At 39.5% G+C, this 26,487-nt stretch overlaps 2 protein-coding genes across 2 annotated transcripts; both read right to left on the bottom strand.

The window, feature by feature from the left end:
* Positions 1-243: 243 nt before the first annotated feature.
* On the bottom strand, positions 244-4,183 carry FLD (protein FLOWERING locus D-like protein). Its single transcript, XM_089150016.1, has 4 exons — positions 2,065-4,183; positions 1,224-1,982; positions 1,079-1,124; positions 244-974 (listed from the first exon to the last, which is right to left on the bottom strand). The coding sequence occupies exons 1-4, from the start codon at positions 3,869-3,871 to the stop codon at positions 326-328; spliced, it is 3,261 nt and encodes a 1,086-aa protein (XP_089006142.1). The 5' UTR covers positions 3,872-4,183; the 3' UTR covers positions 244-325.
* A 1,210-nt stretch (positions 4,184-5,393) lies between these two features.
* LOC149021838 (5'-AMP-activated protein kinase-like protein) lies at positions 5,394-24,577 on the bottom strand. Its single transcript, XM_089150015.1, has 13 exons — positions 24,218-24,577; positions 24,008-24,127; positions 22,075-22,217; positions 21,795-21,986; positions 20,520-20,751; positions 19,670-19,721; positions 19,384-19,461; positions 19,221-19,274; positions 12,522-12,641; positions 10,414-10,538; positions 8,173-8,224; positions 6,032-6,176; positions 5,394-5,870 (listed from the first exon to the last, which is right to left on the bottom strand). Exons 1-12 carry the CDS (start codon positions 24,394-24,396, stop codon positions 6,078-6,080), a joined length of 1,446 nt encoding a protein of 481 aa, XP_089006141.1. The 5' UTR covers positions 24,397-24,577; the 3' UTR covers positions 5,394-5,870; positions 6,032-6,077.
* Between the last annotated feature and the right edge of the window lie 1,910 nt (positions 24,578-26,487).

The following is a 26,487-nucleotide window of genomic DNA, read 5'->3' as shown; positions in this document are numbered from 1 at the left end:
GCCAGGGATGGGGATGGGTCTAAGGCCGTGGCTGGGGATGGATACGGGTCTGAGGCCGTGGCCGGGGATGGGGACGGGTCTGAGGCCATGGCTAGGGATGGGGAAGGAGCTGGGGACAGGGCTGGAGCCGTGGCTAGGGGTGGGGAAGGAGCTGGGGACAGGGCTGGACCCGTGGCTAGGGGTGGGGAAGGAGCTGGGGACAGGGCAGGAGCCGTGGCTAGGGGTGGGGATGGGCTAGGGGCGGGGCTGGAGCTGTGGCTAGGGATGGGGAAGGAGCTGGGTACAGGGTTAGGGGACGAAGCTTGGGATAGGGCTGGAGCTGTGGCTATACGGATGGGGAAGGAGCTGGGGACAGGGTTAGGGGCAGCGCCTGGGACAGAGCCAGGGATGAGGCCAGGGATGGGGCCCGGGACAGAGCCGGAGCTGTGGCCAGGGATGGGGCCCGGGACAGAGCCGGAGCTGTGGCCAGGGATGGGGCCCGGGACAGAGCCGGAGCTGTGGCCAGGGACGGGGCTGGGGACAAGGCTGTAGTTGTGGCCTGGGATGGGGCTGGAGCTGGAGCTGAGGCCAGGGCTGGAGCTAGAGCTGGTGATAAAGCTGAAATTGGAACTGGAGGTTGAGTCAGTGCTAGAGCCGGGGACCGGGAAAGGACCGGAGCTGGGGCCGTGGCCATGGATGAGGCTGAGGCCACAGCTGTGGCCTGGAATGGGGCCAGCACTGGAGCAGTAGACTGGGCTGGAGCAGGCATTCGAGCTGGTGTTGGAACTGGAGGTCGAGCCGGTGCTGGAGCTAGGGACAGGGATGGGGCCGGAGCTGGGACCGAGACAATGGCCATGGCTGTGGATGGGGACGAGGCTATAGCTGTGGCCTGAGATGGGGCCGGAGCTGGAGCTGGCATTCGAACTAGAGCTGGAAGTGGAGGTCGAGCCGGAGGTCGAGCTGAGTTACTGCTACCAGTCACTACTTTAGCCCTTCTGAGATGATACAATATAATTAATCAGTACAAGATGATATCAATTAATTGACCCCTATGAGAAAATTTTCTTTCTACCAAAAAAAGAAAATTTTCTATTCGCACCTGACCAATGCAAGCTTGGAAGAACTGGCTTTCTGCTTTGGTGTTCCTACAGAAGGAGCCAATGAATATTATTTCAGGCCTTCATCCATACAAATATTTGTCAAAACAACCCTTAACAGTTCAGATAAGTTAGTAACAAACCCACCTGATTTGAGAGCTCGAGAAGTTGAAGGGGGTCTACGGTTTCCCCTCTCAGCCTTTATAGCAGCAATAACAGAATCTGCAGCCGATCCCAAACCTCTCCTGCCCACCAATTTCACTCCAAGTTTTTCACTTAGGAAATTTAATCTCGCCTCATCTCCTCCCCTCACTTCTCTCAGTTCAAGCACCTGCTGAGTTGATAACAATGTGTATACATGAAGCTGTTGCTGTTGATTAAAATGTGACTGAAGCTGCTGAAAAAGCAGCTTGTTCGAGTGCTGTTGATCAGGCTTTGATCCTTCATTGTTCTTCTTCCTAGGTCCACTAAACATGACTCTCATTATGGCCATGGATTTGATATCAGATATGGGTCCAAAAATAACAGCAAAGCTTCCAAATTCTAAATCAGGTTCTCTGAATAAATCAGCAAGTAAGCTGGCACAAGACTGAGCGTCCTTAGAAGGGCTCCTCTCAATTTTGATTTGCAAGGATCGAGCATTGGCATGGTTGGCCATACTTGCAGCTTCCCTTAAACCGCTAAGGAATGCCCCATGCATGGTCGCAGGGTATCGCCTAGTTGTGGCCTCCCCTGCAAAGAAGAGCCTCCCATCTCCAACATTTTCTGCCAAGATGTCATAGTCATCTCCTGAGGCTCCCACTGCTACATTTGAATATGAGCCTAAACTGAAGGGATCGCTACCCCACCTTGTGCAGACAGTTTGAATGGGCTCTGGCACATCAATTCCCTGAGGCTCGTAAATACCTGTATGCATCACATTCCATTCAAGTGTCAATACTAATCCATCATAATCATTCCTGAGTTGAAGATAAAATAAGACGCATACCCTTGAGGATTTGAAGAACACGGGTTACAGCATCGGTTGGGGCCATGCTTTCAAACTTGAGAGCGGCTTCTCCAGCAACTAAAGCAATCAAGACAGGACCACCAGCCACAGTGGCATAGCTGTAGAACAGAAAAAATTCTCCCCGACGACTGGGATCCTCCGAAAGATGCCCAAACGTATCAAGATCATTACCCCAAAACACATGGGGAAACAACATTGCCACCTTGTTTAACAACCCAAATCCTAACCTCTTTATCCCGTCAAGCTTCCTCTGAGGCAGTTCAGGAATGAACTTGATTGAACCATTCTTAAGCACCCCCAGCGGAACCGTGCAAAGCGCCATATCTCCTTCAAACACCTGGGGCCCTGCGACGACCTGCACACCTTCGCTTCCATATCGGATCGTATGGACCGTTTTCTCGTAAAGAATGTTCAAGTTCTCAACCAATGCCTGAACCAGCCTCCCGTTTCCTCCTGGCAAGAAACAGTGATCTCCTCCCATATCATAAGGGTCGTCTTGGTCCCAAAAAGCGAATGAGAGCTTTGAGAGCAAACCAGCATTGGCATACTCCAGGTTCGCAAGATGCCAATGGAACAAATTCATCTCTTCTGCATTCACTGTATCACCATAGACCTCCTGAAAGATATCCAACGCTGCACCCAAGGAGACATCCACGGAAACCTCCCCCATCAACTGCCTAAGTTTGCTTGCATGGTCCAAGAGCCTATTGAATGCTGTCTCCACCTTGGAATCAATGTCAGGATCAACTGGTTTTCCATCTGGACTATAAAGCGGGCACTTATCCCTCACCTTATGCATCGGGTACGAAAGCTGTTTCGCTAAAATCCCAAGTGGGTTCCCAAGTGTACCAGTCAATACACTACCCCCTAATTCTGCAGCGGCGCTTCTGTTACTGCCCTCCATTTTCTTGGTGTAGACACGGCCACCCGCTCGTTTCCTGCCCTCCAAGATAATCACCTTAAACCCAAACGCCATTAACTGCCTAGCAGCGGCCAAACCAGCCAGCCCAGCTCCAATGACAATCACATTTGGCTTGGTCGCAGCTGCCGGAATCTTCTCTTTGATGGTCGGAGCGACCCCAAAATTGATATATCCATGAGAAAGCAAGTAGTTATAAGCAGAATTTAGAAGGGTATCACAGTGCTGAGGTATAGCACCGGAGAGGGACTCTTTAGTGAGCCAATTAGTCACGTTTTCTCTCCATCTAGCAAGGATATGGTTCCGGATTAGTATGTAATTAACCTGTTCAATCCCTCCGATGACAGAGACGACGCCAGCTTCGATTTCCTCGTCGGTCAGCGAATCGGCGGGGAAACCCGCGGAAAGAGCGATGAGAGCTTCAGCGGTCGCTTCTTTGTTAATGAAGATGATCTCCTCCGAGATATCTGGAGCGACAGAAGGCGCTTGAGAAGCCGTCGAGTTCTCCACCACAGCAGTGGGCAAGGGTTTGACGTTAGCAGATGAAGAAGAAGAAGAAGAATAAGAAACGAGTTCGTTATTACCGTTGAAGTTGTTGCCATTGAGAAGGGAAAATGGCGGGAACGCAGGGTTATGGAAGACGAGAGAGGAAGGCTTCCGAGTAACCCTACCTCGCTTTCGCTTTCTGGGGATTGAAAGTGAGTCTGGTAGACCCAAATTAGGGTTTGGGGTGGAAGCAGGAAACGGATCCGAATTATGATGATTAGGGTTTGGTTGTGAACCGATGATCTGGAAACTGTTTTCCACCGGAGCGGGAAGAACTGACTGAAACTGCTCCGACATCTGATTCGAACTTGATGGCTTCATCTTTCTCTTCTTTTCTATGCTTCCCCTGCAACGATTGCTTATTGAAGACACATCTGATCCAGTTTTAAGAAATGCAGAAAATAAAAGTTGACAATGGTGGTGGTGGTGGTGGTGGTGGTGGTAGTGACGGTGGAGGGGGTGTGTTGCCGGTAGACCGGCGGTGACAGAGTTTTTGTGGAGGAATCTAGTTGCAGACTTGCAGTGGGAACGACGGTTCTCGCTGGCCTTTTGTTAAATTACGGGATGTATTCTCTCCCTGTTGGCGTGGGTTCAATCGTCCCAGGCTTCGATCTGTTCTTGGCCGAGTTTAATTTTTGCCCATGCCAGAGACATGGGCCCAAATCCAATCTGACCTTTCTTAAATTGACTTGGGCTTTGCTCAAAAGCCCAAAAAAAAAAAAAAAAAAAAAAAATGATGTGAAGGGAGTACATGGTCCACACTCAGGTTTTTATGCTTGTCAAGATTTAGTATCAGGGTTTTAAGTGTATATTACCTCTCCCACCCCGACGGCTGAACAACACTTCCAGATGATTTGGACTCTTTTAAACAGCTAGACCCAATCAACTATGTTGCAGCTTTAGTTGATGACAAAAAAACTCTAAGACAAAACCTCAAGGGGTTGGTTCAACTAGCAAAGGCAAGCACCTTATTAAGAGGTCAAGGTCTCATGCCTCCTTGAGGCAAATGTATATAAGTTTTCCCAAAGATTAGTCAAGGTGGTGTCATAGGAACACTTATATCACATGGTCATCGGTTACGCCCATTAAATTCATAGAATCAGTTTTTTTTTTTTTTTTTTTGGTAGAATTCATAGAATCAGTTGACAACTAGGGTTCTAAGACATAGTCCTAAAGTTTTGTTTTAGTTGTACAATTTGCGTTCGATGTGTGTAACATGTTAAAACTATATCGCCAATATTGTTGATTGTGATTTCTTTGGTATTTGTTCTTACATGATGTGCTCCATGGGAATTTTACATGTCAGGAAAAGAAAACCTAGTAAAAGATAACTTAAATTGTACATGTTAATGATGATACAAGAGTACATTGTACCATCCATTAACCCTTAAGTGAACAAGAAAAACATAAGCTTACGACAAAGCAAGGCGAGGGGATAATGGCTGATGTGTTTTTTCCTTATATTTTGAATAAAAGAAGGATAAGCCTGTGCAGATAAGGATCATAAGCTAGGCGAGGGGATAAGATGCGGATTCTCGCGTCGGGTTTTCCTTATATTTTGAATAAAAGCAAGTGATTAAAGCTTTGTGCATTTGATAAAAAGTGTTTTTCACCGTAGGCCCCACTGATATTTGTGGTCAAGGAGCGTAGGATGGTTCCTTTTGTGGGTAATTCCTGTTTAACTGAACCCTCTACCGGACTGTACTCACATTTCACCTGATTTTCCCAGCCAAAAATTGTTGAAGGGCACTCGTCAACTCGTGTTGGTAGTGTTGTAGATACAACATCCTGTTGTAGCCCGTAGGCTTGTTGAAGTATTGAACTCCCCACTTACATTTAATTATGGCCACGTACAATCTGAATCAGCACTTTGAGGAATTTTCTTGTATGAGAATTTCATTGGTTGGTTTCGATGTAAACTGAAAATTGCCCACTTATACTCAAAATATCAAATGTAAGAACAGAAAACATCGTGCACTAAGATTTACAATTGAGTAACCACAGCTTAGGACTGTGAGAAAAACTGTACATTACTACCCAAGGAGTGGGAAATAATGCAATAGAATACACAGAAGAGAGCATGGAAATGAAACATGCAAATGAAATGTTTCCACTAAAAGGGGACAAACTCATTCTCAAATTCATTTTCTTCTGTGTACAGGGCAAGCTTATTTCGGATCCATTTTCTGTGGTCTGTACAAGGTCCTGCAGTCGTGGTGACCGTCTTCACACTACACAATGGATGATGTGTTCATGCATCTCGGAAATTGAGCTTCATCTTTTGAATATCAGCAGCACAGAGCATATCCATTCTTCTAACCTGTTTACAGAAATTCCACAAATAATTTGAATGTGTGCCTGTGGCGTGTGATTATTTAGACTACCCACTTTTACAAACATGCCAAGCATTTAACTGCAAAGTATGAAAAGAAAAGTTGCCAGGAAAAAGTGAAGGTGTTTGCTCAGACAAACAGGAATTACCTCATATGAAGGAACGTATCATTGCGAGTATCCATCTATCTGTTTATTATCTATCAACTCTAAGGATGTTGTTTGTAATGTTACCTACGGTAGTGCACTCTCTCCCTGGATCAATCATCCAATAGCCATCAACAATGAATTTTATCTGCAGTACCACAATAAATTCTTCATAATCAAAAGCTTATCTGCATTGGCAACAATCTCAATCAATAAAAGAATTTATCACCTAAATTTGAGAAAGTAATGAACCGAATACAGAATTTAATCTCTCATGTTCACCAAATCTAGGAGCTATTGAAATCAAAGGTTTTTGAGGGGTGAATCATGGGAAAATCAGAGCCCAAACAGCAAGCTTTTTATTGTCCGATTCCAGGTTCCATGTCCTGAATCCAAGTAACAATATCTCATTTTGATTCATCACCAAAAATCTTATTCCCATTCATCACCTAAACATAGACTTCAAGTACCGACAAGAAAACTTTTACATGCAACCTGGAAAAGCTTTTCTCAGTACTGCTGAATGGTTTAACATATACAGATGAGCAAGTACCTACCTAAGTGTGGTACTGGACCTAGGAAATTGATAACCATTACACATAATTGGACCAGTGATGGTACAGAAGATAATAAGAAGACAACCATTTTACACATCATGATGAAGTGGACATCCTTTTAACTGACAATCTAAAGGGGTCCAGCAATGGAAATGTCATGGCCTACAGATAAGAGGGACTTAGAGCGCATCAATCATCAAAATTGATATAGGGGACCCACTTTTTCTCCAAAATGGTATAGGGACAGCAGATACTATACTAGACGGGATGGGAAAGCTGCTCCTGCGGTTTCTAACCCAACTAGTGAGTTAGGACTTTTTTAGTAGCCTATCCACTGGTAACTTAGGTATGAAACAACTATTGGTCAGTTGAACTGGGGCTTAAAGAGAGCAAGCACTGTGTTTCCTTGGAATTCCATGAAATAATGAATAGCCTGTTGATTGCTTCCTAGCTTTCATCCAATAAGTACCCACCAGGAACATGGATTATTGGTCCACTGGTTCGACACTCCAGGAAATAACCAAAAGCTGGAGCAGGAGATATATAGGGCAATAAAGTATATACGTCTATATGTATGTATGTATATGTATGTATACATATATACACACACACAGAAGCACCCTCCAAAGGGCAGGACCCGAACAGACACAAGAGGCACAAAGAAAAAGGAAAAAGGTCCGGATGGACTAGAGATTTAAGTTATTGTGGGGGCGCACAAAGAAGTCTTAGGCCCTAGGTTACACCAATGAATCTGTTCATAGGGATATCAACTAGGGGTTTTGGGGAGAGCAAGAAGAGCTTGTTGTTAACGTCCTTACAGATGGATTGCCAAATCAAACCTATAGAATGGAAATTGGTAGTCCATCTGCAAAGATTGTGCTCAGACCAGATGTGGGACATGGTGGCTTTGAAGACCAGCTTCCCTAAGATGCCACCGATAGTCGACCCACTTAAAAGCTGTCACAAACCCAACAGCAATCTCTGTCAAAAGTCAAAGGGCACTAATTACGATGACGAAGAGGGGTATCACCAGGATGTAAGGTGCAGGGGGAGCAAAGGAAAAAAGAAAAGAGAAGGGGGGGGGGGGACAGAAACAAAGTGATGATAAAATCACTCATAAAATAACTCAAAACATAAACTCCACACAATGTGCTCAGCAATCCAAAAAAACAATTGGGAGTGGGTGCGATTTTTCCTGCTGCAAATTGAAGGGTGATGTGATGATTCTGACCATTGGATATATAGGAAATGGTCTGAACTGATCACATGCCAAATTTCATCCTCAAATTCAATCATTCAATCATTTAGTTTTCTATGGCACATCTCCCTTATATATCCATGCAACCCCTCCAGCCCCATGCACTCTCTTGGTAGGCCTGGATTTTCCATTCTTTGTTTTATCATGTCGCCACATATAACTTAGCTGAATCTTATGTGAGATGAAAGCCAGAGGTCTAAAGAAATGCAGCAATTCTATTCAGGAAAGTTTCACAGAGAAAAATGAAAATACAGTTATTGCTAATGTTTGCTTAGACATAAATTTTGATAAAATTATGAATGCACAACATTGAGGATTGATGTCCACACCTCATAAACCCCAGGATAAAGCCATAACACTGTTGACCATAGTCTGGATTGCCTGAGAGCACGTAAAGAAAGAAAAAAGAGTTAGAAATTCTAATAAATAATATGTTTAATAACTGCAAAAAGAAAGGGGTTGGAACGAAGAAAAGGCCACAAAATCTAAGTATGCAGAATCCAATTCATGACAGAAAAATTGAAAACATAGGGCAAATGAGCAAAAAAAAACACTGTTTAAGACTCAGAATTACTAAGCATGCCCTGTATACAATGACCTATATGCAGTCATATGATCATTTCAAATCTTCGTCCCTAATCAGACAGGCAGTGTAAGAGATATACCACAGAATGGTTGCATATTAATGCTCCCTTCAAACATGATTACTTAAGAAATGGATATCTGATTCACAAGCATACCCTCATGTACTAGGGATGCCTATTATGCATGTCATAGGATAAGTGGTAGGGCAGCTTTGGAAAAATCTTGAATTTACCAAATTGTGCCAGAAAGGCTAAAACTACTTCTAAATCCAGATATCAGGTGTGAGTGCATAAAGTTAATATACCTAAGGTAAAAAGGTCACTGCTTAGTCGTGAGGGTCCTGTGCCTGGGTCAGGAGCAGAAGGGAATTTACTTAGTCTTTTGTTCTAAATCATATTTTGCGGTCCAAATCTTAATTAGGATTTGACAGTGATTCAGTAAATCCTGGTTAGGGGTCCTAGCTTGAGTTTGAGTACTAGTTCTTTTTTGGCTCATTCAGTAATAATCCTTTTTTAAGAGTAAAAATTAAAAATTTTAGGAAATACATATAATAAATCCCCATCAGTTAGACATGAATTAAGTAAAGAGTATTGACTTTCTTTTAAGAGTTTTGGTGTTCTTGAGCAATGCATATGTGGTTGATATCCCAAACCAGATGTATTTTCTTCTGTTTTATTCCTCCCAAAAGCATCTTTGATCGTTCACACTATTTAAGATCTTCAACAATAATAAGTTGAAAAACAAGTTTCAGAGACCAACTCAGTCAGTCAAAAACAAGTTGGATCAAGATCTCACTGAGTTTGTGTGCTTTTTTTGGTTGAGAACGAACGACAAAAAGATAAGGTATGTTTGGGTGGGAAGCATACAATTACAGTAAAATTTCGACATACAGGACATTAATTCCTATGCCGTTTCTTCTTGGGATCCCCCCCAAAAAAAAAAAAAAAAAAAAAAAAAGAAACCAACGAGCCCCCCCCACCCCCCCCCCCCCCCCCCAAACAAAGATAAAGTCTCTATTGCACAATTCAACCATCAGAAACTACCAAATGTGGATCAAATTACCCTGACAGCCTAAGGTGAATTTATTGTGAATTGCAGCCTGTCCTCCCCCCAGAAACCCCAAATTCCTCCCCCTCCCTCCCCGGGCCACAGAACCCCCCCCCCAATTTTCTGATATTCCAATACAGACAATAATATACATTAAATGGGAGGAGGAGGGGGGGAGGTATTGACTAATAATCAGATTAAATATTGAAACTAGCATTACCAAACCTGGCAAGACCCAAATCTTTTCAATACATAAATATATGATTTAAATACATGTGAACTAAAAGACAGCCGAATGCATGTAAGGGCATTTGGGGTATATAATATTTTAGACTATTCAATTTAGATATTTTTGTTTTGATTTTTGCAGAGTTAATACATTATATTCTTTAGATTTTCTTCTAAATTAAGTAATTTGCATTCTTTTTGTTTAATGGTTAATAATATCTATATGATACACTTTTTCAAATTATATATTGATCATGTGTTAAATTTTCATGGCATATTTAGCAGACATCTCATACAATTCTTAGGCCAGATAAAGATATAGATACAGGCATACAGCAACATCTGGCTTGTATCTTCCATTTACAGCCCTAATTCCAAGCTTTGCACTCCCAGTAAAGTGCTTAAAGTGCTCCCATAAGTGTATACATAAAAAAAACAAATTAAGTCAGAATTTTTTTTGGGGGGTAGAAACAAATTAAGTAAGCCACTTCAACATGATCAAGCACAGAACACATGGGCACTGCCTAAATGGCTAAATTTCATTTGGATGCTGTTGAATTTCCATACCACAAAAGAGGCTTAAGGGATTCTGCTTGATATCCATAATACCTATCAGGCATAATGGAGAAAACAGAAACTAAGAGATGAATAAACAAAAAGGAAAGGCAACTTTACGACATACTGGAAGTAAGTAATGAAATTTCAAGAACCTTGATTTGGGGGAGTATAACAGACTAGATGAAGAATGTAGTTCCATTGTGATTCGATGATCCCACCCATTGAAACTACCTGCCATCTCCACAGTGTCTCCAAACACCCAGTACTCAACCTCAACCTATTAAATCAAGTAACTCCAGTTAGTATAAATGTTTACTTGCAACACCCACACATGCCCAGTTAATAAGTTGAATCATGATCCCAAACTGACAAGATTAAAGAGGATCAAGTTATAAATAGATATGGTAATCATGCAATTCAACAGTTAAGATCTGCCTTATCAATCAAACTAAGCTCTGGTTTACTATGATCTGTACAGCAATTACAGCTAGAAATGACTTGTTTGAGGTGAATATTAATTGTATAAGGAATTTGTTGATAAACACAGAATTGGTAGAATGGCTTATCGATCCATGATCTCAAGCCCTCTATTTATAATTAAGTGGAAAGTACACTATTACAAGGAATAAAATTTTACATGAATACCAACTCTAATTTAACTCATATACAAACTCTAATTGAACTCCTAATAGAATCCAACAGAATTCAAATAAGCTGTGACATATGTCGCAGGGCCTTTTATTGCTGACTATAAGGAAAACAGCTTCATACTCAAAATGATTCAGTTAGTCCACCACCCAAAAAACACCCTCCTGAATTTCTTCCTGCCTCACCTTCAAAAAACACCCTCCCCTTCGTCTCTTATCACCTTTCCCTCATCCAGAGATGGACAAAGACAAAACAATATGACACCAAGGCCCTCTTCAGTCTCCTCTCCACATGGCGGAAGTATAGATACTGTCAATACCCAATAGTGTTCGCTCACAAACGGAAACACACAACAACCACCAAATTGAGCCTCTGGCAAGGCATGTTCCTCTTCAAGGCACAGAATCTGCCACACCAGCAGCAAGGATCATCTCCCTCTCCTCCCCCTTTGACTGGCAAGGTCCCAATGGCACATTTATTTACTTTTGGTTTATTTTGTAAATCTAGACACAGGGTTCTGTTGGGTTTTCCCTTCTCCTTTGCATTTTTCACTGTGCTTGTTTTCATGTTTTCAAATGAGTTTGCAGAATTGCAGGTCTGGTAAGCATTAGCCTTTTGATAGGATTATCAGGCAAACAATGAAGCATAGACTACACACCGAAATCTTCCAAATTACTAGCCTTTTGCTAAATTGCTTGATTAGGTTGCAATATTTAAACCATCAGAGGGGGTTTTCTTATCCAAGTGAACCAAATAATAACCTCTTACCACAGAAAGATCCTAATCAATACTGTGCTTTCAAGTTGGGGGATGTTGATATCAGGGGGAAAAGCAGGAAAAACACTTGGGATGGGGGGAGAGTTTCTTATTTACCAATCCAAGTACAAATCAGTTAATCTTTGTATTCATTGGAAACAGGTGATTTGAACTCAAATCTTCCTCCTTGATTAGCATTTCCTATGTCTATAATCCAAACGTAAATTACAATGCAGATGCATAAATTGATGCCAGTTATCTCAATTCTCAGTTCTCACATGCTACTCTCATCCCTCACTCCCCACCAAAAGGGGGGGGGGAGAACAAAGAAGCTCCAACAATGGTTACTGTCACTTGAAGCCTCTAAAAGCAACTTACCCCCTTTTATTACCAAGGAATCAATTCTATGTGCTGATTGTTTATGTATCAAAGTATTTTCTCTTTTCCCCCACTTCAGATATCTGTTTCATTTCTCAGATTGGTAACTTCTTTTCTTTAGAATTATTTTAATTTTTCAGTTGGACTTGTGCTTGTCTTTTCCCCCCATAGTGACTCTTCACCAAAAGTGGAAAAATATGATAGCAAGAGATCCCATTGCCATAGCTAAAGGGATATAATATTTGAAGTGAATAGAGATTCAAAATCCAATTTAAAATTTCCAGAATCTGACATTTTTTTAAGTCAGATTGGGATATCGTTGAATCATCTAGATCTACTTCCATGAAAAAGTTTTTTTTTTAGGGGGGGGGGGGGGGAAGGGAAGAGAGGATAAGGAAAGGAAATGCATAAGAATAACAGAGAAGGGTTAGTTGATCATTTGCATGAAACGTTTCTGATGACAGAAGCAAGTTAACACCTCTTTCAGACCCAACAAGCTTTCCTCAGCAGCTTGTAACTCTGCTTCTTTCTCTGAAACAAATTTTTGAGCTTTGCTGATATCTGTATTAGCCTTGATCTGCAAAATGGACAAGGCTCTCTGAAAACCAAAAGGTAGAAGGATAAATGAAGAGTTAGCTTTGAATTTTTTGCAACATGCTAAAGATGAAATAACAGCATAATGACTCTTACAACATGTTACGTATTATGGCATTTGTAATGCCCCAGTTGGAAAATGTTTTGTAATATAATTAATTTTTCACCTTAGGGTATTTTTTAATTCCAAAACTTAGGGGCATTGTCAAAATTTTACAAATCAAGGGCATTTTTGTAATTATACACCATAGGGGTATCTTTGCAATTTACATCACAGGGTATTTTTGTAATTTTGACACCACTGTGGTAGATCTGTAATTTCTTAAATGATTTTCCTTGATACCATTAGGAGGGAGTACTTGGGGTTATAATGATAAATAGATACTTATAAATTAGAGTGTATCTTAGTCCATTTATTTAAATAGTATGGGTGAACTTAGGCTCTTTTTGGTATCAATTATCATTCTCAATTATGAGAACTTTTCATTATTTTAAATTGTTTGCCATCCATTATCAGTTTTATTTTTATTTAAATAATAGAAAAACCTCCAAAATTCATAATAGACTTTTTGTCTATTTTGGATTATGGTGAGAATTTCATTCTCTTCATTTATGTGCATGTTTAGTTAACATGTTATAGTTAAGATGAGGGTAAAATAGTCAATACACATTTTTTTATAATACTTTTTTCTTCTTTTCTCACTTGTTCACTATCATTTTCAAACAATTTTTATTTTGACACCAAATTTTGTATTTTTCATTCCATAATTTATTTTCGACAAAATTCACCAAATCATTTTTCATTCTTGACCAATAATGAATTCTTGTACTTATTTCTTTTAAATAGGCATAATAGAGAATGAGAATTGATACCAAAAAGACCCTTAATAAACAAAACTGGAAGTGTACCTAGCCTAGTAGCTGAGACTCAAGACTAAATTATCAAGAGGTTCAAGGTAATATGGGATAGATTATAAGTCAAAAACATGAGAGACTCTAGCAGAAGAATTAGAAGTCATGAGAGAGTGTAAGACGAGTTAGAAGTTATGAGTCATGAAAGAATAAGAGAGGAGTGGTAGGAGAAAAAAATGCAGGAAAGAAGATTAAATAAGAGATGGACAGTGTAATTAAAATTGAGAAATTAAGTAGGAGATTAAAGAGAAGATCTCGTGAGAGACCATAAAAAACAGCATACAGATAAAAAGTCGTAAGCAAGTAGGGAGAATGACTAATAATAAAATAAAGGGCTAAATTGGATATTTGGCAAGTACTTTTCCCTTCATAGGCCAAAAGACATCGCCCCACACAACCACCACCCCAACCCCTTTTCTTTTAATATGCTTATGACATATTCCTCCCCACTTTAAGTGATACGAAATCTGGTTATATTTTAAGAAAAACCTCAAAATGCCCTCCCTTATAACCCTATACTAAGTTGAACCCCTAAATGCCCTTACCTTTCATCTTTTAACCTTGGATCCAGCAATCTCTGCAATTTCCCCATCATTGTGAACAAAGATTTTCTAGCCACACTTCTATAACTCCTTCAGTCCATTGCACTCTAAATGAACTCCCATAACCTTAAGGTAAACCCACCCATAATTCTGCACATATCAACAGGGTAAGAATGTAAGATTATCCCAGAAGACCAGTCCCATGGAACCCATTTGCATCTTAACTATGGCTTCTGTTTTTATTTTTTCCAGAATAATATTAAATTCATCATTACCAATAAATAGAAGTTTCATTTATTACTTTCTTTGTAATTCCCCCCCAGATCCCAAACCTACTAGCATGTTGTTGGACCCAAGCCCGAGAGGTCAAGCGTGAATATGTTGTAGTCCATCCGGGTGGACATCAACGTACTGTAATCTAGATCTCCGGAGAGTGGAGGGGACTCCTCTGATGCGGCTGTGGTTGAATCAGAGAGGAGGAAGGGTCCCAACTCCAACACAATGGGCTTGGGAAGGTGGGCTGCATACTTACAAGGAACGCAAACCAATGAGGCTCATGATCAGGTAATGTAATATGCTCAGTATACTGCTGACTGCAGTTCAGCCAAGTTCCAAGGCAGATTAGGGCAGGCTGGAGTCAGAATTGAGTCTTGTGTCCTTAAGGAATGAAGCCCTCTAAGTTTAGAAAACAATGCAAAAAATCAGGCCATTTGGTTTTGTATTGAGTTGAGTTATGACCCAACGAGTGAGCATGGGTCAATTCCAGCTGCTGGCAAAATAGGGGGTGGTCAATTGGACCCCAACCAGTCAATTGCCAATCGACCACCCCACTTAACAAGTTGATTGGGAATATTGCTTGAAAGGTGGATTTTGAATATCCTAAAGTGCCCTTTATTGACTACTCTACACCCACCTAAACCCACATTCTAATTAGACATATGGAAGCAAAAAGAGGGGAAAGGGGAGGCTAGAGACCAGGTAAGCTGGAACTTTGCTGGAGGAGCATCAAGGTCTGCTGGAAACCAACCAACAACCATTGGATTTAGGTAATCCTAGCTGTCCTCTAAAACCCCATACCAATTTTCTAACATTAGGATGATTCTAGCTATGGAATCTAGCCCCAGATATTATAGGTTGGTAGACTTGAGTCTCAACTCAAATAAGGTGGTGAATTGCTAGAAATTGTAAATTATCTAAATCTATAGATTTTTATTTATTGGCGATGGTAAATATGCTTAGGAACCAGGAAAAATGTTGTATAGATCAAAGGAAACCACATTGGAGCTTGGAGAGCAAAACCCCCCAACTTCCGGATTCAAATCTGGACAGCAAGCAAGGTGGCTGATTGGTCAGTCAAATCCCCCAAGCAATCAACCGGCTATTGCTGTCAATCAGTCATAGAAATATAATGTGTAGGGCAGGGGGAAGGGCTCTAACATGTTTTCTAACTCTTTGATACCATGTCTAGGGGTTGGCACACTAGATTGGAGGGACCTTACAAGGAGCTACACATCAAATCAAGTAAGTTCATCCCGATACTAAGGTGAGGGGATTGTAAGCTACGTCCTAAGAATTGCACTTCTTATCTCATTATGTTGAAATGTATACATGACTTGAATGATTGTGCATCACTATTCATCATTTACATGTCATGCATTCCATTGGGACCATGATTGTGAGATTTGGGTCATGGTTTGGGGTATGACCTTGACTATGATTTTTTTTTTTCTTTTTTTTCTTTTGCGGGAGGGGGGGGCGGGGGATGAAAATAATCAGTACCAAAAGCCCCAAAGGGGAGAAGAAGAATGTACATAGGAGGGGATAGGGAGGGACAACTTTTAATTACTAGGTTCTATAGTGCAGCTTAATCCCCAAGTAACAACAATAAGCTTGTTACTTGGGGAGTCCACTGGGGTGGGGGACAAACTAAAGCTTAGAGGAAACGTCCAAATAGATGGCTTTCCAAATCGAGTCCAAGGACCTGGAGTTGGAAGTCCACTCCTAAGATTACGTTCCCACAACAATTGATACACAATGGCTTCGAAAACTAGCTCACCAACAAGATCACAAATAGAAGGGCTAAAGAAGGATCTCAAAATCCAAACCCTATCCCAAGTAAATCCAAATGAGTGGGACCAAATGGAAGCTATAGGCTTTCTCCTAAAGAGAGCAGAGAAGGGACAAGAGTGAAGAAGAGATGATTCAGGTTTTCAATGCTGTTACAACAAAGGATACAGTTGGATTGGTGGGGATATGGCGGTGAATAAGGAAAGTTTGGGTGGGAACGCAAAGGTTGAGGGACCTCCACAGGGTAGGGGACTAGTGAGGGATGTGACCTTTAAACCAAACCAAGGGACATTATGGTTGGGGATGCAGTCTAGGTTCTAGGTGGAGACTGTAGAGAAAGTACCAGAGGGGAGCCAAATGGTTCTGTCAAAGGGGAGGTCATGAAGGGGTCCTTGAGTATAAATATTGCATTGCATCCTTGTAATTATTAAATTCAGAAATTAATTTATGTATATGATTATGGCAGTAAATTTGAAATATAAATCTGGCGAGATCATAAGAGATATGTATTCACATGGAGGGCTGTATGCAAATAGTGGGGGTATGGTGCTAGTATGTTTCACATAGATGACATATTGCATGCATGGCATCACTTAGAATGCATGGTTAGGTGATCTCAGACATGCTACAGCCCTATCAACTGGGGTTATGGATTGGTCAACCAATGGTATAGATTTCTGTTTTTGTTTAAGTGATGGGAGATGATGAGTACAGTGTTAATTGTGGGATCCCCAAAGCAAGACTTGAATGGCCCTGAGGCACTCTAATAGGGCTTGTGGGGGGTGCTAGCCCCAAAGTGAAGGCCGAACCCATACAGGCTAGTGTCCCACAGCTTGAATAGCATGATGAGTATAGGACTTGCATGGCTAGGTATTACCCATGGCATGGCCCTACCCAGCTGGGGCAGAGGAGGTGGGTAATCCATGGTGATTGAGTGCTAAGTGTTAGGGTGAAGACACTTGTCTTATTGGTTGTGGGTATCCAAAGCGAGGACCAATTTGTGAGAGCCACAAGCCAACAACAATATGTCATTCACTGAACTGAGGCATTACATGGTCCAAAGCAAAGGCCAAATCAATGAGGGGTGTCCAATGGTTTGGTAGGATTAATAAGATGGGGCTAGCCCCAAAGCCGAGGCAGGATCTGTGAGCATTGGCTCACAACATTGCTTACACGACAAGCAGCTAGAGGACCTATGTACTTATTACATGTGCATCTCGTGTGGTATGTAGGTTGTAAGTAATCATTCATTACTTTGACTGTGTTCTCTCACAAGTTCGGTGGGACTCATCCCATGAAGGTTCTCCTTTTTAGATGATGGGACAAGTATAGGGGTCCCCAAGGGACAGGAGGCACACATATATGAGAATACCGGTGACATAGAGACCACCAAGCCTCCAGATACTGAGCACAACGCATTGTGTGCATTTTACTCTTGCTCATATGGCTTGCATCTAGAGCATGGCTGTTATACATGCGTGGGCAGTAGTCCTTTTATACGTATTTGGGTCATGTAATTGAACTTTATTTGAGATGCTTGGCACGGATATGTAATTGACTTTATTAAACTTTAGTTAAGATACTTGATACAGATATGTAATCAACTCTAGATTTCCATAAGATATTGCATGTAATTATGTTATTCTACTCTATTCAATTTCAATATTTTAAGTTTATTTTTTTCAATTTTGATTTTTAATGTTTGATTTTTGTTATTTGGTTTTAAAATAAATTTCCAACTTCCAACTTCATTATTTTTAATCTAATTCTCTAATTTTAACATTTTAAATTTATGTTTTTGTTTCTTTAATTTAGTTTTTAATTATTTTTCCAATTTTGATTTTTAAAAGTATTTTTCCAAAAAAAATTAAATTCCTTTCCCGGTTTTGGTTTATAAATTTATTTTTCCACTTTTAATATTTATAACTTCTCCAATTTCAGTATGTTTAAGAATACGATTCTCTGGAGATCAGAGGATCATGATTTTTGTGTACATGGAGATCAGAGGATCATGATTTTTGTGTACATGATGAATCAGCTGTCGGTTAAAGAAACAGACTTTAACCAAATGATTTTTAATTGGAGAATCATGATTCTGAAAAATCATAAAGAATCATGTAAACCAGATGCAGTGTAATTCAATTTATTGCCTATTATTTACCCAATAAATCCTACGATTTCCTTTAACACTGATCTCTCAGTTTTCTGCTTGCTGTATTTGTTACCTGTTGAATTCCTAGTTTTCCCATGTTTGGGTTATCACCATGTTGAACTTATGTCTCTAGCAGTAAGTTTAGTCAATTGATTACTTGTATCTTTTGTTTCCTAGTTAGAATTCACCTACATCTAGGACTAGGGAAGCTTCTAGCTGTGTAATAATTTTCTATTTAACATACAATTAGACTGCCATTGATAATCAACTCTGCTCAATCTTTGGCAGCCTCCGCTAATCTTTTCTCCCCCAATTTTTTTAACCCTTCTTCCTCTTGTTCTCTGATCTCCAATTAACAGGTTATTTATCTATGCTCTGTAGGACTCAACCTAGTTCTTGAACCATTTTGGCTGGTTGAAGGTGAATGAGCCTGGTAAAAAACCTGGATATTTTCAGTAACCCTGAACTCAGGTGCCCACAACATGACGGATACATTCTTTTTCTTATCTATGGAAGAGGATGGATAGGAAACTTGGAATTGATTCATGAGCCACCGGTGGTTCAACTAGTTAAATGTCCCAGCCCTAATTTCAGTTACTAGCATTTTCTTGTTCCTCATGGTTCTGAAGCTCAATCCGAGAACATCCATATTAAATAAGTGCACATCAAATTGGTTAAAATACTGATAGAAATAAGACAGAGAACTGCCTAACAGTGTGTCATTAAAGATTAGTCATGATTCTCTAAAAAACCCCCCAACAAATATCATGTCTTTTCAATCATTAAAATATATAGTATGCAAAATTAGTGGAGATGAAGACCAGTCTAACTAACCTTGAAGAAGTGTTCAAATATAACTTACGAGTAATGGTTCAGAAAAGAATGAATGGAATATGAGTTGTTCAAATACCTGGTCCTTCTCAATCTGCTCTTTCAATAGAGTCAATTCCAACTGCTTCTGATGCTAAGAACATTCAGATCATCAAACAAAAAGTTCAGCTCAAAAAATAGATATCCCATGAACAGGCAGAACCAAAAGGGGGTTGACTTGGATATGTAGTACAATTTTGTACCAGGAATACATTCAAGCTGTTGACTTCAGCTTCATCGTCTCGCAATACATTTAAGCCGTTGATTTCAACCTCATTGTCCTGCAATACATTCAAGCGGTTGATAGCAACTTCATTGTCCATTTTGTATGCCTTGAACTCAAAAGGGAAAAGAAAAAGAAAAAAGAAATATATAATTATATATATACACACACACACACACACACACCCAAGAACAACTGGCTAATTTCGAATCACCACCCATCTAATTTAGCACAATCTGTTTTTAGTACAATGATGAGAAAATGACCTCAACATCCAAGCCTGAGTCTTTCAGTCCTTCAGTTGGCAAAAGATCAGTCCTACAAATGATTCCAAGAAATAAAAGAAATCAATTTAAATTAGAAAAAGTGCAATCCTAATAATATGCTATCTAAGAGTAAAATGAGTGCAATCCTAACATGAAATGAAAGGAAGATACCATAAAGTTAATATTTCAGGTACCTGAACTTAAATTAAGGAGATGAAATAGAGAATGCTGTTAAACAAATAATTAAAATAGGATGGAAGACATAGAGAGGTGTGTCCAGAGTGTAATATGATAAATAAATTCACTTTAACTGAAATGAAAATGTAATAGGATAGTTACGACTCTTTTGATCGGGAAATGATGTATGAACCAGAATGTTGGGCAATAAAGAAATGACATAAAAATATATATAAAAAAAAAAAGAGAGAGAGTAACTGAGACAAGGATGTTGAGGTGGATGCATGGTAAAACTAGAAAAAATGAAGAAAGGAACCAAAAACATTGGAGAAAGTAACTGAAGTGACATGGACATTAGAAACAGAGGAAAATTGTAAATATATTGAAACAAATGAATCAAATAAGAACCTTACTATTTTGAGAAAATAAATGAGCAGGTTTAAGGCCTCATTTATAAGAATATAAAAAAAAATAGCAGAAACTATTCATGTTTGACTTTCAGTCTTGCTCTTGTTTCAAAGCAAATATCAGCTTCAGATAGGATCAAAATAATGGAAACTGCCACAATATCCATTGTAATTTTTAAAAAACAACCAAATGGTTTTTCAACATTCAAAAAGCTTCGAACTTTCAATCAGAACTATTAGCTTAAACTTGCCATGAAAGCACTGACCTGTGTAGATCTGTTTCTGCTGTGGGAGGAGCACCCTGAGATTTCATGGTACTTCCACTTGATACTGATGTGACACTACTTCCATTAGCCTTTTCAGAACTTTCCTCAATTGAGGCAGTTGGTTGAACACCCAAGTTGTTTTCCATTCCACATGTTTTTCCTTTATCAGTAGCGCTCCTGCTCAAGATGTTGTGTCCCATATGAGACTCAGTAAGCAGCTCCATATCTTCAACTTCAGAAGCACCATAAAGAAATTCCAACATCAGTCCAAAAACATATCAAGCCTAATAGAGTAATTACACAAAGTGACCATAAAATATTGCAAGGTTTATAAGTTGGGAATTTGGGATTGGATCCCAGATATCAAGGTCTCTGTATAAGAATGAAAGTGGGGATTGAACCCTAGATATTATGTTTTCTGTACAAGCCTAATGCAACCCTGGCAAATAAGAGTAGCAGTACAATCTCTTGATGCATTTCAGCTCCAGACCTCTGCCTGATACACTCCAAACATCACCCACACAATCAGATGTGGTCCAATCCAGACAAACTTTTTTATTTGTGTCATGATACTGAGAAGGAATTTGGACCTGAAACATTAGATAACAATTGCCCATCCCTTTTCACTATTTTGTACGAACTGCTAGAAATTAGAAAGATAATAACAAAAGAACATCAACCATGCAACACCATCCTTGGAAGTTGGAAACAGAGTTGAGGATAACAAAACAGTCAAACATAAGAAAACATTCACAACTTCAGAAAACTGATAATAAGTAAATGACAAATACAGCCCATTTTTTTTTCCCTTCATTATTCAATAACTTGAGAAGTAACGTAGGACAATCGGACATATGAAAACATTCACAACTTCGGAAGATAATAAGTGAATGACGGATACAACACATTTTTTTCGTCAATATTTAATAACTTGAGAAGTAATGTAGGACAATCGATCAAAGACTAGTTATCAAAATTGATTAGGCCCATCTGTCCAAATTGGTGGATAGATGGTGGCTTTCTTGTTCTTGACATACGACATCTAAAAATATCTTTCCTCAAATATTATCAAACAAATGCCATAAAATGCGTGTTGGAAACCATAGAACAAACTAGTAGTCTCAATATATTGGGTGCCTGATATAACTTGTTTATAAATTATTGATTATATGAGTGCTGACAGCATCCATGATTGAAACTAAAAATTGTACCCAAAATACAGAGAAATGGTAATGACCGCTAAAATGAATGCAATATTGTGTATTACAAACTTACTTTCTATTGTATCCAGCTCCCCATTCTGGATAAAGTTTGCTGCCTTTTCCTGCAAAGATGATACTGTTGAAGATTCCCCAGATCCCCAAATTTGTACAGCAGCATTGACAACTGGAACACAATTTTGATTTTCATCCCGACTTTCCAAAAGTGGCCCACCTGCATCTGACTCATTCACTTTCTCACACAGACCTAGTAGAAGTATATATGGCTGTCAGAGAAGTGAAGGCCATGGCAAAATCAAATTTCAATTTATTTATAACCATAAAAAAATCTGGACCTGTTTCACTTTCACATAGATCAGTATCATTCTGATTTTCACATGAACTAATCTCCATGTTGGATTCTACATTTGATGAGTACATGAGAAGTTCTTTAATTAGCTTATACCCTCTCCGCCTAACAATGTATGCAAGGTCTTGCCTACAAAAATTGTAAAAAACAACTATTGAGAGAAACGTAGTGCATAAAAAGAAAAGATATTTTTAATTGAATGTCAACTGACAATGACTTGGCTCTCAAGAAATATACAAAAGTCAATTCATAATTGGATTCCAATAGATGGTAGGCATTTCCTGAAATTGCTTTCAGCTACCAACCATAGTCCAAAGAAGGTGGATAATTAACATGTTATTGCTCTACAGATAAAAGTACAATGCAATATTAAACTCTCTAATGAAGGTATGATATTGTTCCAACTCAATAAGTAACAACATGGGTTAATTGTTGCTCCCAGTACAAGATATCTTTTCTGCTACATTTTTCATTTGATCAGAATACTCTCACAAATCAGGTAAAACAAGGAACCTAGTGTCTATTTTATTAACTGGGACATTGTCACAAATCCACAACCTAGGCGCTGTGATGAAATGAATGATCAGCCTAACTGAGTTTAGTACACAGATTTCCTTACTGAAGCTGATTAGTTTGATCAGGCTAGTTCAGATTAGGCTGGAATTACAACATCTTGTGAAAAAAGCAACAAAAACACTCAAACCCATTGCTACATAGTTGAATTTCCAAAAACTAAACATGAAGGGCAAAACCAGTCCCGAAGGCATCCACACAAGCAGATTTTTTTTTTTTTTTTTTTTTGGGGGGGGGGGGGGGGGGCAGTTTTTTTCTGCAGCCTTACCCCAGCAATTTTTGCTAAAAGGCTGTTTCGATGTCCCAAAAACTAACATACTTCATTGTTTTCGTTATGTCCCAAAAATTAACATACTTCCCTGTTTTCGTTTGGAACAGAAAAGGGACAAAACCAAAAGCTTTATTATTTGAAAGAGGTAGAATTACAAACCCATTTTTGTGTTTCACACAAGTCACAACACTATTATAATTAGAAATCCTTAATTGTGTTTCACGACCCTCCTTTCCTTTATCTAAGTAGCATCTGACATGGATGTGCTACAGTCACTACACTGCACAGTACCATGGAAGGAAATAGGGTGGGGACTGGGTGGATGTTCTGTAATGGGTGTTTATTTTCAAAACCATGACAGGCAGGGAGTGATCCATGTCTGCCTTTTTAGGAGATTAAGATGGGGTCAGAAATAGAATAGCATTCCAGAAAACCCAATCTCAGCCCCAAGCCCCCTATTCATATTCCCACCAATAGTCATCCATCCGAATTACCTTCTTACATTCTAATCTTAATTCAATTCTGACATTCAAATCCCCGTCCATTAATCTTTTATTTAAGTCAATTTTTAGACAAACACAATGATGCTGTAACTTAGATTCTCAGTTCAATTGAACCCATTACCGTTAGATAAAATTCCAGAACCAAATGTGCTACAGCATTGTCAATATTCCCAATTCCCATAACCTGACTTGTCCAGTTGTCTTATTCTATCTTCCCACCACCAATACCACGTACTTCAGACTAAGAACTTTAAACCCTATGCTATCGTACACTGAGTCACTATTTTGGATCCATCCACAACTGATTAGCAGGAAATGTGAGAACGTTCTGTCATAAACAAAAGTTGAAAAAAATGTCTCATGCATAAAGAAGAATGAATCTAAATGCACAAGAACTGGTACAGTAGAATCTAGTTCTCATTCGGTATACAATCTTCTAAGCACAAATTCTTCAAAGAAAAGATTAGAAAACAATCCAGTAAAAATAACAAGAAAGATTGCTCGAAGAGAAAAAAAAAGGAAGAAGTAAAGAAAGGAAAAGTAGAAGCAAAGAAAAAGAGTGATCAATTAACCTTCCATGCTGTGAAAGCTCCTTGAAAGACGGCACGTGACCTTGGGGAAATCCAACCATAGAAATAAACTCCCGAATTTCGTTGCAGATTTCTTCATTGCTCTTCGCCTTCTTTCTTATCCTGCATTAACAAAAGAAATCAAACAAAACAAACAACAAAAACTTGCAGTGAAACAAAGAAGAAGAAGTAGAAAACCGGGAGGACAAAAACCTTGGTTTCTTGACAGAACAAGCAGAGACAAGTGATTTATTCGGGAAAGAAGATGAGCATTGACGAGTTTGCAGTTCAAGAAATGGATCATGTAGCTGAAACGAGAGGGAACGATGAGAAGCGCGGTGCTTAAGAGGATTGCAAGCAAAGAAGCTAGACAGATGGCAAAGAGTAGCCATCAGAGCTCTCAGAGAGAATTTGCAGCATTGAGGTTTCCAGAATCTTCTCGTAGATTTCGAGTTTGTCTCTTGGGAATTGGAGTTCCCTTATAAGCAGACGCTTCAGACAAAATTGCTTAGTTATTTGCTAACGAGGCCGCAAACCGCAAGCTCGTGTCCGTGAATTCCCCATGAACTGTTCTTGACTTCCTTTCGCACTAGAGGCAACAAATCTGAAGGATGAACCGGAAGAATCCAAAACCGCAAGCTTCTATTTACTTGGTCCAATTTGGGTTTCGCTCCCCTAGTCCGGTCCATCCCAATTAGGGCAATTCAAACCATTCCGATAAATAAAAACCTAATATAAAAGCTATATTACTAGGAAGGACAATTACATAATTTAGTTAGGTCAGGTCTATTATAGTCCAAGTATTTTAATTTCGAGCTATTGATGGATTGATGTCCTAAGAAGTGTAACGGCACAATTGCAATGTTTTTTTAGAGAAATAAAAACTATATTACTAGGAAGGACAATCTCCACCTTTATTCATGGTTGATGGTCTATTATGAGTCCAAGCTTACACTCTTTTTTTATGAACTGATTGAGGATTGATAAAAAAAAAAAAAAAAGAACCACAATTGCAAGTTGGGGTTCAAAAAAACACAAATGTTTATATGGTTTATACAAAAAGCGAGATGTGCCAAAACAAGGACATAAGCAATTGCCATTGACCATTGATTGTGCTTCGAGTGTCGAAAAATGTCAACGATTTCTTGCAAGTTGCACCAGATGTTTGCTAAGTTGACTAGAGAAGTGGGCTTGATCTATTCATATACGAAGTCTAATGATAGCAGCTTCGATGATGTCACCGTTCTCTAAGCTACCCATGCTATTATATTGCAGTTGTCCTCCCCAAAAATAAACCCACACTCCATCTACAAAGCTTAGTTGTGAGTTAAGTACCCTTCCACATAATAAGATGGGAGATTGAAATACATTTGTGAAACACATATTTTGACAAAAACAAATGGATGTGGTGGTCATAACATCCATTGTGTCATTATGGGTTGTGGGGGGCTCAATAGTTCTTCTTGTCACTTGGTAAAGGATGCCACTCCAGTAGGAGATGCAATGTATGATTTTTAAGGGGTTGGGTGTGTGATTATTGAAAAGTTTTTTATTTCTCTCCTGCCACGCATAATAACATGTAACTAGATATGAACATAGAAAATCAACCATTGTTTTGAAGTCTTATCAATGGTGGGAAGAGATAGGAAGGTGGTGCATAATTGTAAAAAGGACTCTGGTGTAAATTCATCCATTTGCAATCCTAATGGGTTTGTAGCCCAAATTCTTTTGGTCCATTCACAAGAAATGAAGATGTGCCAAGATGACTGACTCTACATCATTTTCACAAAGAGAAAATTCGGGTTGTGATGTTGTCCATTGTGCAAATATTGTATTGATTGGAAGTCCTTCATGTAAGAGTCGCCAAAAGAAAGTTTTGAATTTAGGATGAAGTGGTAACTTTTAGAAGTACTTCCACCATGAACAATGAGTGGCATCTCGTACATGAATTCTTGACTTTAACAGCTCTTGTGCTGCTAGTTTGACTGTGAAACTTCCATTATTGGATATTAGAGATTGCCAAGAGTCATTGCTCAAGGAAAGATATAGAGTTGTTGAGAAAATCAATGTGATATTGATTGTGGATGAGAATATACTCCCTAGCATGTTCGAGTTTGCTACTTTTGTTATCGTGGCATTTCTCGTCCAAACTTTATAGTTATGTGATTCCTAGATTTGAGTAAAAGTTTGCCGGTTGCCATGAAGTTGTATCCATGGGTCGAGCTAGAAAGATGTTTCTCTTCCATTGCTTATTTTCCTTGCCACCATTTTCCTTAGTATGGGGATGATACTGGAAATGATGTTCCATGTCCATGACCCCTTCTTTAGCTGAACCTTCGAATCAAAAGGGGTAGTATTGGGAATATCTTGCCTTAAAGAGTTTGGACCCAAAAGCTTCAGAATTTGTGAGCATTCTCCATCCTTGTTTCAGAAGAAGCGCCGTATTGACATCCTCCATTTTTTTAAAACCCAAACCACTATAT

This window comes from Hakea prostrata, chromosome 3 (assembly GCF_041222555.1).
Source record: "Hakea prostrata isolate BN-2017 chromosome 3, UWA_Hpros_2, whole genome shotgun sequence".
Lineage (NCBI taxonomy): Eukaryota > Viridiplantae > Streptophyta > Magnoliopsida > Proteales > Proteaceae > Hakea > Hakea prostrata.
This window is presented reverse-complemented; position numbering and strand designations above follow the sequence as displayed.